The sequence below is a fragment of the Sinocyclocheilus rhinocerous genome, unplaced genomic scaffold, assembly GCF_001515625.1.
Source record: "Sinocyclocheilus rhinocerous isolate Xijiao unplaced genomic scaffold, SAMN03320098_v1.1 scaffold1488, whole genome shotgun sequence".
Lineage (NCBI taxonomy): Eukaryota > Metazoa > Chordata > Actinopteri > Cypriniformes > Cyprinidae > Sinocyclocheilus > Sinocyclocheilus rhinocerous.
Window position 1 is genome coordinate 1,434,790 of NW_015633542.1, and position 18,811 is coordinate 1,453,600.

The 18,811-nt window shown below is 34.4% G+C and overlaps 2 protein-coding genes across 2 annotated transcripts in view; both read right to left on the reverse strand.

The window, feature by feature from the left end:
• LOC107744366 (plakophilin-1-like) overlaps positions 1 to 8,979 on the reverse strand; it is a 14,285-nt gene extending 5,306 nt beyond the window's left edge. Inside the window, exons 1-7 of the mRNA XM_016557973.1 lie at positions 8,649 to 8,979; positions 7,522 to 7,619; positions 4,955 to 5,385; positions 4,741 to 4,882; positions 4,078 to 4,282; positions 2,695 to 2,863; positions 707 to 824 (exon numbers count right to left, since the gene is read on the reverse strand). Coding sequence (XP_016413459.1) covers positions 707 to 824; positions 2,695 to 2,863; positions 4,078 to 4,282; positions 4,741 to 4,882; positions 4,955 to 5,385; positions 7,522 to 7,619; positions 8,649 to 8,964 — 1,479 coding nt within the window. The 5' untranslated portion in view covers positions 8,965 to 8,979. The remainder of the gene's footprint in view (positions 1 to 706; positions 825 to 2,694; positions 2,864 to 4,077; positions 4,283 to 4,740; positions 4,883 to 4,954; positions 5,386 to 7,521; positions 7,620 to 8,648) is intronic.
• A 2,633-nt stretch (positions 8,980 to 11,612) lies between these two features.
• LOC107744367 (sphingomyelin phosphodiesterase 2) overlaps positions 11,613 to 18,811 on the reverse strand; it is a 10,010-nt gene continuing 2,811 nt past the window's right edge. Inside the window, exons 2-11 of the mRNA XM_016557974.1 lie at positions 17,051 to 17,133; positions 16,522 to 16,618; positions 16,204 to 16,280; positions 15,969 to 16,062; positions 15,175 to 15,264; positions 14,647 to 14,729; positions 14,247 to 14,379; positions 14,027 to 14,131; positions 13,095 to 13,263; positions 11,613 to 12,249 (exon numbers count right to left, since the gene is read on the reverse strand). Of these exons, the coding sequence (XP_016413460.1) occupies positions 11,873 to 12,249; positions 13,095 to 13,263; positions 14,027 to 14,131; positions 14,247 to 14,379; positions 14,647 to 14,729; positions 15,175 to 15,264; positions 15,969 to 16,062; positions 16,204 to 16,280; positions 16,522 to 16,618; positions 17,051 to 17,100 (1,275 nt within the window). The 5' untranslated portion in view covers positions 17,101 to 17,133 and the 3' untranslated portion in view covers positions 11,613 to 11,872. The remainder of the gene's footprint in view (positions 12,250 to 13,094; positions 13,264 to 14,026; positions 14,132 to 14,246; positions 14,380 to 14,646; positions 14,730 to 15,174; positions 15,265 to 15,968; positions 16,063 to 16,203; positions 16,281 to 16,521; positions 16,619 to 17,050; positions 17,134 to 18,811) is intronic.

An 18,811-nucleotide genomic window follows, 5' to 3' on the forward strand; every position in this document is an offset into this window, starting at 1 on the left:
TTCCCACAAGCACTCAATGTTATGTGTCAAGTTTTATGTGCAACCAGATTTTTAAGTATGTGCAAGTTTGATCTAAGTGGCTGTCGTTGTGTGTTTAGGAAATTGACATTCTCTGATTATTTGCATATCAAGTGAAAGCAGATGTTGAAACATGCTTATGAGGTTCTGATCAAATCTGGCAGTCAATTAAATATGAGTAATGCAGCATTTTTTCTAACCACAACAATAGAGTTTGACTGCATGAGTTTAGCCCCTGGAAACGCCTTGTGTTCTTACACGCTTTCCTTCAGGGAGTTTTAACGTTTCGGGCACCACTACATAATAACTTAATAAAAACACTATTAAATCATCAATGCCACACCAACATTCTCCACCCAGACTATAAAGATGCTTGCTTAGAAAAAAAACCCACTTGACGTCTCATGCCATCTTAAAACTCCTTTACTGCACGATTACAGAAAAAATACTGACACAAGGTTCCCACACTTTTAGACTTTTCCTATTTTAATTACAGGCTTTAAAATATATTTTGATCCAGACTGACTCGTAATAGAGTAATTCAGCCAATAACGCTGAAGTTTAAGCAAAGAAACACATCGATTTGCTCACAAATGGTCAAATTTCACTCTCATGCAATTCCTTAATATTTCCAGGTTTTTCATGAGCTGCCTCTGTTCAGTAGCACATATAATCATCAGACGGTTACCTGGTTGTCAGGCATCACGGCTTTTTCGCAGTTCTCTGTGTAGCGCATGAGCGAGTCGATGAGGCCTTTGCAGTTGCGCATGGCTTGTCGGTTCGCCAGCTTGGAGGCGCTCAGGTTGCTGTTGACAAACAGGAGAAACTGTCATATTGTTTTTTGATCTCAGAATTCACAAAAGCAACAAACAATCTGAAGACAGAAGTGAGTTACAATGTTTATACGCTAATTTGATAACCTGAGCCTATAAAAATTGTGGCCAATAACTTCACTGCCAACTTTACAGCACGGTCATGCAATGCAAATACACTTTATGTCAATACTGCACAGCTAATTCAACACTGCAGCTCATTCTGGCCAAGAACCGCCCACTTACACAGGAAATAACACGTGAAGTGACCAACCTCACATTTCTGATGGTCCAAAAACTTAAAGGGACAGTTCACTCAAAAATGAAAATTGTTGTTCCAAACCTGAATGAGTTTCTTTCTTCTGCACCAAAGAAGATCTTTTGAAGAATGTTAGGAACCAAACATTTGACCGTAGCCACTGACTTCCATAGCATGGAAAAATTATTATGGAAGTCTTTGGTGTTCAATAGAAAAGGTGAAGTGTGAGTAAATGACAGAATAAATGACAGAATTTTAATTTTTGACTGAGCTCTCCTTAAAAACTAAACTAGATTTTAAAAGGCATGATAAACCTTTGGTAAAAATCGTAAACAAATTAAACTAATGGATATCACTACACTTAATCACAGTTAATCACACAAATGTTTTGTATTCATGTACATGTTTTCATTATATTCATTTCCAGAACAGAAATCTGAATAAAATAAAATAAAATAAAATAATACCAGGTGAATTATACATTAACAAACCCTTCTGCAAAAACGTTCAGAATATAAACAGGAATAAAACTGTAAAGTTTGTTTTTTGTAAGTGCTGATAAAGTGGAGATGAAAACAGCCTTTTGTTTTTGTAAAGAAAAATATATCCATATTTAAAACTTTATAAACCGTAATCTCTGTGGTACGCGCATTCACGAGAGAGTGGCGTTCCGGCGGATGACGCAGTGTAAGCTCCGGTGAGAAGTGACGAATGCGGAAGCGAGAGAGAGCAAAACACCGGTCACGAATTAGAAGTACAAAATGAAGATTTGTAAAGAAAAATGTCGGAGGATTTTGATATAAACCAAGAGGAGACTGGTTTTCCTTTGCTGTAAACAAAACTTGGTTCTCACGAGACTAGCATATTCTCACCTGACCTTACACTACGCCTACATCATCCGCTGGAATGCCACTCTCTTGTGAACGTGAGTACAACAATCTAGCTAGAGATTACGGTTTATGAAGTTTTAAATATGGATATTTTTTTTACACAAACGCATCGATTTGCTTCAGGAGGCCTTTATTCACCCGCCCCGCCCCACCCCGTGTGGAGCACTTTTTATGATGGATGGATGCGTTTATTGGACTTCATTTGGACTACTGGAAAATAACACCCATTCACTGCCATTATAAAGCTTGGAAGAGTCAGGACATTTTTTTATATAACTCCGATTGGATTCATCTGAAAGAAGAAAGTCATATACTCCTAGGATGCATTGGGGGTGAGTACATCATGGGGTAATTTTCATTTTTGGATGAACTATCCCTTTAATATCAGTAACCTGTCAAACTTTATCATCCTCAGAAGAGGATGTTTTAACATTAAAAAAGTGCACCTGAAAGATACTATACCTAATGCCAGGCAATCAATTTAGTGCTTGCCAATTCCAGAAAGTGATTTACAGTTTTGTTTCCAACAGGCATCAAACTCTAGGTGTGCCAAAGTCAATACGAATCCAGATAAAATATTTGAACAGCTTACTGGTGAAAATATATGCTGTGCTCCAGCAATAATAGTAGTATTATGAGTGGAGTCAGTACTGACGTTTGCCTTGTTTACATCGCATATAGCAGTCAGAACAGAATGCAGCGTGTGTGATGTTACCGAAGGCATGCCGAGGCGTTGTAGAAGACCTCTGGTGCCAGGCTGGTGTTGGAGTTGTCGTCTGTACTTGCTGAAAACGGCTCGATGACTTTCTCGGTGAGTGCGGGCAGGGCGATGCGGAGCAGATCCGACTTAAGGTTATCCGCAGAGGACAGGTTCCACAGGAGACCTACAACCACAGAAAACCAATTCAAGTCAGTTTGATACGAACACCGTCCAACAGAGAGCTTGAGATGGGAAAAAAACTACTGTTTAAAAGTTTTAATGTTTTTGAAAGAAGTCTCTTCTGCTCACCAAGGCTGCATTTATTTGATCAAAAACACAGTAAAAACAGTAATGTTGTGAAATATTATTACAATTTAACATAACTGTTTAGTATTTAAATATATGTTATAATAAAGTAATTTATTCCTGTGAAGCAAAGCTGAATTTTCAGCAGGAAAACGTTAAATTACAAACAAAAGCTAAATAAAAACTATAAAACTGATAAAACTAACCTAAAAATCATCCTACAAAATTAAATAAAAATTAAAACTTGATAAGTTTGATTTAAAAAGTACATTTGCACCCTGCTGTTAGTTTATTCCAGGTTCAAAACAAGTTTGTTAATGGTGACACTTTACAATAAAGTTCAATTTATCAATGTTAGCTAATGCATTTGGTATCAAACTAACAACGAGCGATAATATTAACATTTTATTAAATAGTTTTACAGCATTTGTTAATCTAGCTTGTAGTAATCTAATAACCTAGTATTTTTTGCGTATAGTATAGGTAGGTAATCTAGTTTATTTGTACATATATTATATAAACTGACATTAGTCCATGTCTTCTGAACATTTTTACACATATTAACAAATTTTTAGCATTTCAAGTTACATAAATGAACATTACCTATTGTTTTTTGAACAAGCATGAATAAACAATGAACAATACTATATTTATGAATTAAAGTGCACAACTGTTCAAAAGTTTGAGGTCTGTAAGATTTGACATTTTTTGGACAAAAGTCTCTTTTGCTTGCTAAGGCTGCATTTATTTGATAAATACAATACAATACAATAAAAACAGTAATATTGTGAAATATTATTACATTTTTAAATAACTTTTTTCTATTTGAATATACTTTATAATGTAATTTTTTTCCTGTGCTGCAATGCTGAATATTTAGCGGGATAATATTAAATTACAAACTACTACAAAAACTACGTATGCACCACTAAACCTGATGTAAACCAGCCATATTTTCAGATATAAAGCCAGTCATATTTTCAGTGGAAGACACACATACTCTCGTGTGCTTTGAATGGTTGAGCTGACATATTCTTCTTGTCAGCGCTTGTGTGTGACATGAATGTAATGCAAACAGAGACGGTCGGCCACCTGTCAGGTGTTTCTGTGTCTCAGAGTTGGAACTGCCGAGCAGCTGCACAATCTGTGTGATTCCTCCGCAGCGCTGCACTTCCTCTTTGTTGGCCTGGTTTTTGAAGACCACGTTCCTCAGGGCAGCGGCCACCGTCTCCTGGACCTGAGGATTGGAGCTGCTCAACAGGTTGACCAGCGGAGGAATGCCCTTCAGAGTCAACACCTGTCACGCAGGACAGACGGAGAAATGAGAGGGTTAAAGGAGCTGTGGTGAGACCATAGTACAATGACGGAATCAGATGCAGTGTTGCTATTGTTAACTTAGATTAAAAACTTTATAAAAATAAGCTGAAGTACTAAATTGTCTAACACTAAAACCGAAATATCACAGCTAAATAGAAATATTAACATGGTACTTTCTTGTCAATCCAAGGATATTGTACCATGGTATTGTCATAAAAATATACTATGGAAACACCACGGTAATACCATGATGTTATTAGATGGCACTTTGGTCGTTCATTCATTCTGAACTATGGTATATCATTCAAATACTATGGTGTTGAAATGATAATCAAATATATTTAAAGGATACCATGTCAATACCATGGTAAATGTCCAAAAAACACATCACTTATGTCTAAAAGACATGGTAAAACCATGGCAGTTTATGGTCTAGACCTCTTGCTTGGCCTTGTCATCAGTGAAGGTGCTGTGCTGGATGTAAGCGGCTCCACGCAGCTGGAAGCTCTCTTCCGTGTTGTAGAGATATTCAACCGCGTCTTGCATCGTCATATCGGCCATAAGCTTCTCTGCGTTCATCCTATCGGCAAATGAGTGAGTGAGAGACTGGTCACAGATCATCACATCATAATCGTAACACTACAAAACTCACGCAGAGATATCGTTGGCCTGTCCGGTCCTGATCAAGGACATCCTGGCCTCTCCGTTGGACTGCAGGGAAGACGGGCGTCTGATGGCCCGCATGCTGACGGCCTGATTGCTGTTAGACATTCTGGCCAAAGTGCCGTTACCGAGAGCCTGGGCAGGTTGACTGTTCGGCACCCTGTTGAAGGTCTGTCGGGTGGTTTGGGTGCGTAGAGTGCTGGCGGCGCCGCCGTTGGCGGTGGATTGGAAGCCCAGGTCTGGAGCGCTGCGGGTGGCTTGGTAGTTGAACAGTTGGTTATTGGTCCGGGTTTGGGCAGGGAGGGTCCCATTGGTGCTGTAGAAGGACCGATCTAACTTGCCTGAGCCACTGGTCACCCGCTGACCACTGGAGCTGCGGGAGTTGGTGGACTGGCGCATAAAGCCTTGCCTTTGCATAGTCTGGACATGGAAACAAGTCAACCTTTTCACTTCAATTTTTCACTAAAATTTTCAAGCTGTTACCCTAATTTGTAATTAAATAATCTGGATGCAAAATTAAAAAAAAATTTAATGCAAATTGTAATGTATTTTTTAATGCAAAGAGAAAAAAAGTAATTTTTTCACTAAATTTTCATGTTGATATCATTTTTTTTTTTTTTTTTTATGCACATTTAAATGTATAATTAAATGCAAAATAAAGCATTTTAACTCATGCTATCATACTGTGTATACTTTATTCCTAATCATATAATTATACAAGTCTGGACATAGAAACAAGCAGGGCTGTGCGATATTGAAGAAAAATGCGATATGCGATAACTCATTAAATAATGCAATATTCGATATGCGATACGATAATGCTTAAAGTGCCACATGCTCAGATGAAACAGTTTTGCTCAGCTGTTGCTGAGTCAGTTCTGTGAACTTCTATAACTACACTCTAAAAAATGCTGGGTTGTTTCAACCCAACTTTGGGTCAAATATGGACTAACCCAACTGTTGGGTTAAATTTTTACATTAAATTAGCACAGCCCTAGAAACAAGTTAATTTTTCACTCAAATTTTCATGTTAATATTTTAATTTCTAATTAAAATCAGAATGCAAAAAATTTTAATGCAAAAAAATACATTTACAATTAAATGCAAAATAGAGCATTTTAATGAGTGCTATCAGACTTTGGTCCTAAACTTATATTAATACACTGAAAACTACATAAACTACTCTGTACCCAACATTTTAATTTGCATAGTCTGGACATAGAAACAAGTCAATTTTTCACTTGCATTTTCATATTGATATAATGTAAAAGTTGTAATTAAAAAAAAATCTAAATGCAAAAAATTTAATGCAAATTTAAATTTATAATTAACGCATTTTATCATTTATAATTAAAGTATTTTAACTAGTGCTATCAGACTTTAGTCATAATTTTAGAATTACACACTGAAAACCATGCATTTGCATAGTCTGGACATAGAAACGTCAATTTTTCAATTCAATTTTCATGTTGATATCATAATTTGTAATGCAATGTAATGCAGATTTTCATTTATAATGCAAAAATAAAGTGAATTTTACCTAGTGCTATCATACTGTATAAGTCCTAATCTTATAATTATACACTGAAAACGACTCTGAACCCATCATTTTAATTAAATCCATGCCACGGTTTTGCCTGAACAAGAGTGTCAGCCAAAAGTATAACTACAGGCACGTCCATGGATTAACATGCAAGCAAAGTAGTTCTACTTCTAGTCAAACTATGCAGCAACAGTGTGCCGTTTGTGTCTGTGAATAATTCAAAACACAAAACTGTTTTTACAGAATGTCAAAACAGGGTTTCATGCACTTACTTAAAAAAAAAACAACAACAACAACATAAAAAATTAAGTAACACAATGCAGCTGGATTAAACGGTCCACTAAAGCCAAACACGCCATTTAAAACACAGACGGCATTAAGATTCCAGTGGATACACCCAAATGTAAAGAAGGCTTGGCAGAATACCTAAACCAGGCCGTTTAGTAATACAACACTGGGATGAGTCATAAAAAACGAAGGAGTGGTTTCATTTAACCGTTTTCCTTTTTTTCCTTGCATATCTCTAACTTGTAAAAGTCGCAAATTTGAAGGTTTTTTTTTTTTTTTGTAACACAAGTGTTATAATAGTGAATGACTATATGGACACACTACAGACTAACTAACTATGTGAAATTAGGTGAAGATAGTAACTGCTTTTCATCCACTGATGTCTTTGATGGATTGTTTTTTTCTGCTCTCATATTGTTGTTTTTGAAAGAATAGCATTTCAAATTCAGAAAAATATACGTGCAACCGGGTTATAAGTTACAGCAAGCTAAAGGCCATCTGACATTTCACATGTTTCTATTGTTATCCTGAAAGATGACTCAGTGAGAAGATTTCAACTGAGTGAATAATGGAAAAAAATGTGCTTTACCCACCCAACCGTGGGAAACTGAAACGCAGAATTAATTTACACACACTTGAAGATGTGCAAAGATTTGTGTGTGAACGCACACAGTGCACATATGGAACGAATAAATGTTTGTAAATACATATTTGATAACATTTACCCCATTTGTCATGGTTCCTCCTCTGCTGAACGAGGGTCCGCTGAGAGACGCGCCGGGAGAAAACTTGAAGTCGTAAAACACGCCGTCACTTTCAGGGCCTGCAATTGAATTATGACAAAACGACAAATAAAATTTGCATTCAGGGGCATTTTGAATTATAAAAATATAAATATATAACCTACAACTATCCTTATGTAACATAGTAACGTATGTATTTTACAGAGTTGAGCACTTCATTCTCTATAACAAAAAGAGGGATCACAGTCCTCTGAAAACAGGTTTTACTGAAAAAAAAAAAAAGTACTTGCATTATGGGTTTATCCAAGTCAAAGAAATTATTTAATAGGACTGAATGAAACCAAATACCTTGGTTTACAATGAAAGTGATTTTTTTTTTAGAAAAAGAAAGTGCACGTTTTCCCTTTTTACAGTATTGAATTGCCTAGTGGTTTATCCATTAACAATAAAAGCTTATATTAGAAATCATGGACTATTTATTATGCGTACTTTAATGTACTTCTAAGATAACTGGCTTTATAAAGGCAAAGAAATTATTTAACATGACTGAATGAAACCAAATACCTTTGTTTAAAATTAAAGTGATTTTTAGAAAAAGAAATTGCTCATTTTCACTTTTCACAGTATTGAATTGCTTGTATATAATGGCTTATCCATAAATAAGAAGAGTTTATATTAGGAATCAATGGATTTTTAACATGCATAATGGACTTCTGTATTAACTGGTTTTATTCAATCATTTTATTAGGCTAACTTACTTTATAAATTTTGTTTTTGCAATAGTACTTGCACAAAAACACTATATTACTACTGCACCCTCGCTAAAACTAAACTAACTTTCAGTAGCATTTCTTTTTACGGTCCAGTCTTGCGTGTACATACTACGTACTTACTATAGTAATTGCAAAAACTGGGTAAATACAAAATCTTCCAAGTACCACGATTTCACCATGAAGTATCACAGAATTTTTTTTTATGGTAATACCATGTAACGTTTTTGAAAATGAAGCCCAGTGAAGATGCATACCACGGTATTCTCATAGGCCTATCACATTAAACAATGAAAAGCCTCCGTCTAAAGCAGGTGGAATGAGCTGAAGTGCACTCACTGGTGGGGGAAGTGAGTCCGGACACGCTTTTGCTGCTGTATTTGGACTTGCTCCTCTTGATGGTGTGAACCTGCTCCAGAACTCGCTGCTGCGCGGATCTCAGCTCGTGATCGGACGGAAGCGCGAGAGACGTGTCCTCCACATCTCCGATGGACAGAGCCGATTTTAAAGGTTCGGGCATCATTTTGGCTTTTGTCTCCACTCCAGAGACAGGCGAGGTCCAATTCGTAAAGCTCCAACTATCTGCCTCGTCTGGCTGCTCTGTGTTTGATTCAGGGTTTGACTCACAGAAAGATCCACCTGGTCCTGCCCTCATCCACGCCCAAATGACACCTGTTCTTCCGCTCTTCTCTCTCCTGATTACACCAAGAAACTCGTTAATGATAGAACAAAACGTCACTTTTAATAAGGATAATAGATATACTTTAAAAGTGTCCGATTTTTAATATTATGTAAAAGGCGTTGTTAGGCACGACGCGCAGGGTGTCCTAGTTATTCACAAAGCAGAGCATCTTAAAGAGTCCTATTGCTTTGATACATTTACAACATAAAATACTGAAAGACACAATTGAAATGCTTAAAAAAAAAGTGTTTTTAAAGCAACTTCATTAAGTGGCACATTCAGCTAGAAAATATAGCCCTATGTAAACGATAACAGAACGAGGCGATAGACAGTAGCAGCCAATCAGAGCGCAGCAATATATATATATGATCTGATGAAAGAAATAGATAAAAAATTTATAGTATTTATTTATTTTAAACATAACGACATAATGCACTTAATAGTATTATATGATATACTCCAGAAGGTATTCCAGAAGAACTGTATATTGTTAGAATAAAAACAAAATAAATATGATTACAGCAAGCATACATCTTGAGTATTTTTAGCATTTTTAATTAAGTTATATAATTAAAATTAATATTATTTTCTATTAAAATTATTAATAATATCAATACTAATAATAACATTGTTGTTAAAAATGTATCTTTTTTATTTTTAAAAATGCATATAGGCAAAATAAAGGTAAACATCCATTTATTGTGCAGTAAATATGATCATAAAAAGCATGTGGCAACAACAACTATACTACAAATACTTAGTTATGCTTTACAATAATATTCTACAAATTAAATTAATTAAATGGCTAACTTCTTACATTTTTCTCAGTACTGGAAAATGTTACTGTGATTTGCCCTTTATAAAGCAGCTTTTATAATTAATAATAAAAAATGTAAAATTGTTAATATATTTTTCGATTTTTATTTTTTATCTTTTTAATACAATTCATATACACTTAAAAAATTACCTATATATATATATATATATATACACACACACACACACAAACCCTCTAGTAGTCCTTCAATAATCCCTCAAAGCCTTTCTTATGATGAGTTACTAGGGGAAAAGTTCCCAATCCAGTTGTTGCAGAAACGTTTAGAGAACTGCCCATCAGGTGTCTTCAGAGGGTTGACGCAATCTGAGCAACCCCGAATGAACTCTCAAGTACCATTTCACTTTCAGCGTTTACTTTTAGTCTTTTACTAGCACTGCAAATAGTATAAAACATGTTTTTCTACCTATTAATTTAAGACATTGTTTCCTTATGAATGAAGACCTTTTTAAGTGCAATCCTGAGGCCATGAGCACAAGCTGCTGAGAACCTCCATGACTAAGGCGAGGACTCAGCCCAGCAGACGGCATTAGTAACAACACATGTGCAGACAGCAGCTCCAACCACACCCATAACAAAACTGCACCCAAATCATCTGCATGGGCAAGTCCCACTCCACAAATGTATCATCATTAATGTTAGAACACTTCAACAGTAAATGACAGCGTATACCTTTTAAGACGGCGAATGGGTTTGTCCTGTTCTGAAGCAACAAAGAGGAGGAGAGGTCGCTTTCCCTTCTTGTACTTCTTAAGTCTGACTATATAACCACACAATTAAAAACTATTTTACTGTGAGTACTTAAGTTATATACACACAAATATCTTTATCTCTATCAAGTATCTCTAGTTTAGCATTTTCATTCGTAGATGTACATTTTGGAAAAGATGTCAAATTTCATTTTCAAAAACTGAACTAGTCCTAATATCTACTAAATGTACTGTAGTAACTGTCAGTATACTGTATATTTGTGTAATAACATCTAAGATGAACAATTTCTTAAGTTACTAAAGATTCTCATAATGCTTAACCAACACTGCACCCTTGTGGCAAGTAGATCACATTAAAACCAACGTAAAAACATCACCAGATTGCTTAAAAATTGATGTGCATTGTTTATTCTTTTTATAAAAGGTACAGTTATGTAATAAATCTGTTATATTAGATATACATGAGGTTGTTGACAGGTTAAACAAAAGGAAAATACACAGTTACAGTACACTGTATGCTTTTATTCTTCTCCGCTTGACTTTCCCAAACAGAAACTGAAAATAACTGAAGATTTTGGTTTCCCAAAATGGCCTTATCGTGGACATAACTTTAACCGTTAGCCACCCAATTCACAATGAATGCACAAAATGTCACGAGCTGATGATTGGAAACATTTAACATATAAAGGACCAAAACACCTGCCCAGCAGGTCTCCATTTACAAACATTAACAAAGAAAGCAATATTCAATTAGCAAGTAATTATAACCTATCATACATGGTTCATACTGGTCCATTCTTCTAAAACAGTGGCTCTCAACCTATTTGTGTGTGTGTGTGTGTGTGTGTGCGTACACACGTATATTGTATGTCCTTCAAATAAGGGGAAAAATATGATTTTAGTTTACATCTTGAGTTTATGTATTGTAAACATTTTAATTTAGATAACTGAATTAATCCATTTTTAATTGTTATTTTTAATTAATAATTATTAATATTAACAATATTAAGTTGTATATTAACGATGTTAATTGATTTTTATATTAATAATATATGTAATTTTAAGTCATTCTGTGACCCTGGTTGAGAACCATTGTGAAGTAATTAAGTAAAGTGAAGTAGATCGGTCATGCAACTAATGATTTTAAAAACATCTTGACTATTTTTCTGGATTCTTTGCTCCCAGGAACAAGTATCCTTGATATCTGTGTGAAAAAGCTGCATAGGTTAATAAAACCGGACAATTCCACGTTTTACAATTCCATAAAACGTTCATAATTCCATTCAAATGCCACATTGGTTTATCTATCTGGCTACAAATTGCCATCTAGTGGATTTCACAAATGGTCCGAGGATAAAACCTTGGGGGACTCCTTAAGACGTTCTTGAAGGCTACTTAGTGCCAGTCTCATCTGGTCCTCAGTGCCTTGCAGTGCCTTCACCTCCATGCTGTAAAAGACGTACAGCAACAGTGTGGCGAGGAGGATGGCAAAGCACAGCGCCCCCAGCAGATAGAAAGAGGCTTTGGGAAAGGGCTGTTCAGCTCCCAGAGCAAACAATGGGACAGCAGCGATTGCCAGCTCAAGCACTAACAGGATAAGACCCATAATGCCTGTACGCGCCGCGGTGTGGCACATGCGTTCAGCACAGTGGAGACCCACCTTTACTTCAGTGCGAGCTTCATTGACTGTGTTGACCAGCTCAGGAAGCTTATCTGAGAAAGAAACAAAGTGACAGAATGGAAAAACATAACACTAACATTTAAAAGTTTGGGGTCAGTGAGATTTTTAAAAAAGAAATAAATACTTTTATTCAGCAAGGATGGATTAAATTGATCAAAAGTTACAGTAAAGACATTTATAATGTTACAAAATAATTCTATTTCAAATAAACGCTGTTCTTTTGAACCTTATATTCAGCTTTCTTTCTGTATTACTGTTTCCACAAAAATTATTAAGCAGCACAACTGTTTTCAACTTAATAATAATAAGAAGAAATGTTTCTTGAGCAGCAAATCAGCATATTAGAATGATTTCTGAAGGATCATGTGACACTGAAGACTGGAGTAATGATGCTGAAAATTCAGCTTTGCATCACAGGAATAAACTACATTTTAAAATATATTCAAATATGAAACAGTTATTTAAAATAGTAATAATATTTTACAATATTACTGTTTTTACTGTATTTTGAATCAAATAAATGCAGCCTTGGTGAGCAGAAGAGAATTCTTTCAAAAACATACAAAAGAAATCTACTTTTGTCAAAACAACAATAGCAGAATAATATTTAATAATCGTTTAACCTAAAAGCATTAAAAAAATTTTTTTCTTTTTTTGAAGTTTTAAGCGATATGATATTGAGTAAATTAATATTTTTGGGTGAACTGTCCCTTTAAATCATGTTGCACATCCAAAAAACATGCATGCAGTCAATTTCCAAACTTTATTAAAGCGCATCAAAATAAAGAGCATTGGTTTATTGGCAAGATGCTTTTTGTTTAAGCAAAAATGTGTGTGCATTTAATATTTTATGACCCCAACATTGAAGCGCAAATACCTGAAACACAGCCAGATTGTCTCTCTGAGCACCCATTTCCCTTTGTAGTCGGTGTAAACAGGAACTCGGCTGTGAGAGCCTCGTGGTCAGAGTAAGGAAAGGGATGTCCAGGAACAGGACCTTTAGTGGTAGACAAAGACTTACAGCTCACATCTACTTCCCCTGATCCCTGCCAAGAAACAGCAATGTTAGCGTTCATGTGCATACAAATACAGAAAGCTAAAAATTAGTATAATAACAGATAACAAAATAATAATATGATAATAGATAAAAATAGTATAATAATAATAATAATAGAAATGGTAACGCTTTACAATAAGGTTCCATTTGTTAACTTCACTAATAAACAATGAAAAATACTTCTAAAACATTTATATCTCAATAATGGTAATTTCAACATTTACTAATAAATTATTAAAATCAGAAGTTGTATCTTTTAATATTATTTAATGGATTATTATTTAATAATTAAATTAGAAGAATATTCAAGAGAATATATATATATATATATATATATATATAAATATTTTCAAAATATATACTGTATGTGTGTGTATTTATATATACATAATAAATATATACAGTAGTACACACAGATATATTATGTAAAAAAAACCTTTTATTTTGTATATTTTATATATACAAATATATATATATATTTATTTTTTATTATTATTTTTTTTTTTGTTGTTGTTGTTGTTGAGAACCACTGTTTTAAAGAGAAGTAGAGAAGTAGATCTGTCATGGAAGCAATAATTTTGTTTAATAATAATAATAATTTGTTACATTTTCTGGTCATTCGTGTCTGTAGGATGAGTTACTTCTGAGTTACTTTTGTTTAAATGACTAAACCAGACAAACACCACTTAATAACAGAAAACACTATTTAATAATAGAAACAGTAGAAAATGTAACAAATATCTAATATTTACCTTGAACAGGATGTAATCTATCCGGATTCCTCCACCAAATGGAACAAGATTATCCGTGTTTGTGAATGGGTTTTCAGATATATGAGTGTGTCCCTCCTCACATCCCTGGTATTAATGATGGGGAGGTCATTATAAATCATAACTTAGAAAGCTAGGTGACTTTCATTACACACACTCAGTAATTATGAATTTTCAGGTAGCATCACGCTGCTGTACTAACATCAAAGTTAACGGCCTCATTGAAGCTGTCCTGAAGTCCTGTGTAGTTCCTCAACAGTCTGGTGCCGAGATCGTCCGGGTGCATGTTCAGATCTCCACCCAGGATCACCACGTCCGCTGCAGCACTAGTGTGCCTTTATGGAAAAAGACAGTCAGTCGTAAGTGTTATTTATGCAAGCCCGTTCTGAGAAAAAAAGTGTGAGATATAAATTCAATATTGCAAGAAAAAAAGTCTGATTTGTGAGACAAAAGGTCACAATTAAATGCACTGCTTTATGAATCTGTTGCAATGTGATGCAGTTTTACAAAGAGGCTGTTATTGAAGAACTAAGCAACTGAAACCTATATTAGACTTGAAAATAAACCTGCAGCCATGGGTAAATATAGCAGACGTTTAGCACCTTATGAACTGTTGCAGCTCCCAGGCTTGAACCACTCGGTGCGGGAGATACGAGTCTTTCTCTCTGCAATATTCTGCATGCAGCTGTGAAGAGAAGAATCTGCTGTAACACAGGGTATAAACACACAAACATATGTGCCAGCATTCATGCCAGTGTTGAAAACTAAATACAAGTTATAAAACATTTTATTAATTTGACATGTAGCTGAAATGAAAGAGATATTAGATGAAATACTGAAATAAAATAAAATTGAAATAAAAATAAATAAAGCTAAACAGAAATATTTAAAAATGACAAAAGCACAAAACAAAATCCCTAAAACTTAAACTAAAATTAAAATGAAAACTGAAAATATAAAAAATAAGAACAATAAACACTAAAATAATACAAATATATACAATACAAAATATACAAAAATATATACAAACATATATAATACAAAAATAAAAATGTTATTAAATACTATAATAGTAAATAAATAATACTAAAATAACACTGATATTCGCATTATGCATGCCATGAACTTACATGAGTGACAAAAACATGAATCTTCAGCCCATTGATGTTAAGCAAGACCTTCCCGACAGCTTTCCCACCAAACCAGTCACCATGTTGTGCCTGATATGAGAATAGATCATTAACAAGCCATCAGACCAACCAAACAGAAACTGAGGCCACATAAATGTCTCATAAAACTGTTTATTTACAACAGGTAGAGAGTATGTGTCTATAAGAGGCGCACTTTTACGTTACACAGGGCCAGGTTTTGGCTGGTTAAGGTGACAATTAGTGGATCGGCATAAAAATACTGTTTAAATACATATTTTATTATGCATAGTAGGAAGTATTTTATGAAAACAATACGGCACTCAAGGGCAGTGTTGGGGGTAACGCATTACAAGTAACGCGAGTTACGTAATCAGATTACTTTTTTCAAGTAACTAGTAAAGTAACGCATTACTTTTTAATTTACAAGAGAATATCGGAGTTACTTTTTCAAATAAGCGACGCAAGTTCCTTTTTTTTTCCAATTTTGATTGACAGCTCTCCTGTCCCCATGTTGAGAGAAATCAGAAGATATTACTGTAGTTCTAAAATAAATATGAATATACATTAATTCATCTCACTCACAAAAAAAAAACAGTTACTTTTTTATGTAGTAACGCAATAATGCATTACTTTTAAAAGTAACTTTCCCCAACACTGCTCAAGGGTGTATAGTACAGGAAACACACATGGCGTGTGTTAAATAGTATTACTGAATTAAACGTTTTTCCAGTCTTTATTTTTATAATTAAGTAACAGAGATTGATCAGACTCACCATGTATGGATATCCATTTAATGAGTATCTGTACAGAAAGGCATCATGGATTTGATGTTTGGAAAAAACGGCCAATCCGCTCCCTATAAATCCACTGAAGACAAGAAAATGCATCTTTATCGGTGTCCTTTTTCATATCAGTTAGTGCATTCAAGCCCAAACTTTTCAGGGACACAGAACCTCTAGTAAAAACATTGTTGTGTATCATTTTCATGCATTATAGATCATGACTGACCTTTTAAAATAATGGGAATACGGATAGATGCTGCTAAGCTTCTTCTTTAAAAACAGAAAGTCTTTCTCACACCAGACCTGTAACAAACAGCCCCAGAAAAACATGCCATTTTACAGTACAACAATTTTACAGTACAAAAAATTATCTACTGACATATTTGAATCTTATTGTTCAAACAGTTAATGTAATGAGTATGAATCATTTTTAAACTCAATGTGTGGAATAACTGTGACACTAAAAGTATTCCGAACAGCCATATTTTATGCATGTAGAATGTATTTGGCTGCATCTGTACATGTATATGTGTATTTGTTTTACCTCCTGCAGTAATGCTATATCAAGCTGTTCCTGATTCAGCAGGTCTCCAATCCGAACAAATCGCTCTTTGCAGTTCTTACTGAGGTATCGGATCCCCCTAAAACAATCACAACAAACTAAATAGGCTTATACGCGCCTTTACACTATGATCTTGCATTCATGGATAATTCGTAGTAAATTATTAGTTAATAATAGAAATTCAGTGCAAAGATATTCATTATAACATTTCAGAGAAAATAAAACAATTTAAAAAATATTTATTATGAATTCTATTATGAATAACTCAAAAAATACATTTTAATTTAATAAAAAATGTGTAATATCCAGAATTATTTTAGTATCGGGATACTTATTTCTTTCTTGCTTTATCTATCTATCTATCCATCCATCCATCCATCCAGATGTAGTTTTTGTTTTGTGTTATGCTGAAATCCTATAAAATATTCTCAGTAGGATCTGGAAATATAATTTAGGAATATGAGAATGCTGTATTTCTTCAACTAAAGGAAACGTGAAGAGTGAAACTCACCAGCAGTTGAGAGAGAAGACGCGGAATCTGATTGGTGCTGAGGTTGTCATGGCGATGAGTCTTATGGGATTGTGACAGCCAGTCTGTGAGGATAAATGAGAGAATCCAGTTTAAGCTCAAACCAGTTCCAACACACAAAACAAAACCGTTTGATTCAGTTGTGAATTTCTCAGAACGAGCGTCACTGTACATTTGAAACCGTTTACACAAAATACTGCACAGAAAAACCTAGTGAACTAAACGTTTATTGGGTGAGTGAGACACCAGGTATACTTACTGGTTTATCTTTATGTATGAAACATATTGTAGAAAATATAAAATACAATAAAAATAAATTAATAATAATCAACAACAACCACTTCACCAATCTAAAAAATTATATATTTCATATTTACCTAACCTGCTAAAACATCTGCATTAAGCCAGACTGGTGCATGTTAGTCCATAGCTTTCTGAGAGAAAGTAGCCATAAGAAGCCATACAAGTAACTGAAATACCTTCGAGCCAGAGTAAATCCACAGACAGAAGCACTCGTCTGACACACAGTATTCATAAATCATAAAGCCCAGCTTTAAATGCTTAAATGCTGCTGGATAGCATTATGGCTCCACCTCAATCCCGAGGGTCAAAGGTCCACTCGCTGTGTTGCCATGGTGACACTTACAGTACACAACACACCCTGCAGAGCGACTGCGAAGATAACCTTGTGTGTTTGTTTATACACACGCATGCATATATACATATATATGTACATGCAGTATATATTATACTAACATCAGAATACTATACTTTATTGAGATGCACCTGTATATGGGTCAAAGATGAGACATCCCATTTTGGTGTCTGCATCAAATTAATTATCAAAAGTGATTTTATATACACTGAAAGCACATTCAATGCAAGTGTCTCTTTTAATGATTCAAATAACGTTTTTGACTTTTTATCTTGCATTTCTAACTTTTTCTCTTCCAAATTCAAATGTTTTTTTTTTTTTTTTTTTTACAAATTTATGTCAATATATATATATTAACTTAAATTAAATTAATAGTATTGTAGCAGTACCATCCCTTAACAAAAAAAAAACAACAAAAAAAAGTACTATGGCACTAATATGGTTTTTTTGCCACATGTACCATGAAATATATCAAAATAACATGGTATTGTCATTACTAAAGTAATATTATGGCACATCATACACTAAAATAATGTAGCATGGTATTTTTATGGTACCAGATTCTCACAAATCCCCAAAGATCCTCACAACATAAACTCCCAGCAGTTTTACATACTTCCTAAGCTGAATCTCAATGGCAGCGTGTGTTTGTGATGACAGTATATCAGTCCATATTTATTTTACACCAGTAAGCAACAGCATTTGCTGGAGCGTTATGATCATCCAGGGACAGTAAACACAGACACAGCTGCTGCACGAGCACTGAACGGCGCCGGGAGGATCCGTGTTTACTGCTGATAGCAGACAGACCAGTGATTGGGCCAATGTTACAATCAGTGTTTTACGGAAGCCCGCTTCCACAATAATAAAAAATAAAAAAAATCTGACAAAAAAGAATTGTGAGATATAAACTGAAAATTGCATGAAACAGTAAGAAATGAGACAAAAACTCAGAATTCTAACTTTTTTCTCGAGTTCACATCTCACAATTCAGATTTTTTAATATCACAATTCAAACTTTTTTCTCAGAATTCTGAGTTTAAATGCAAATCTTAAAAAAAATAAAATAAATAATAATAATAATAATA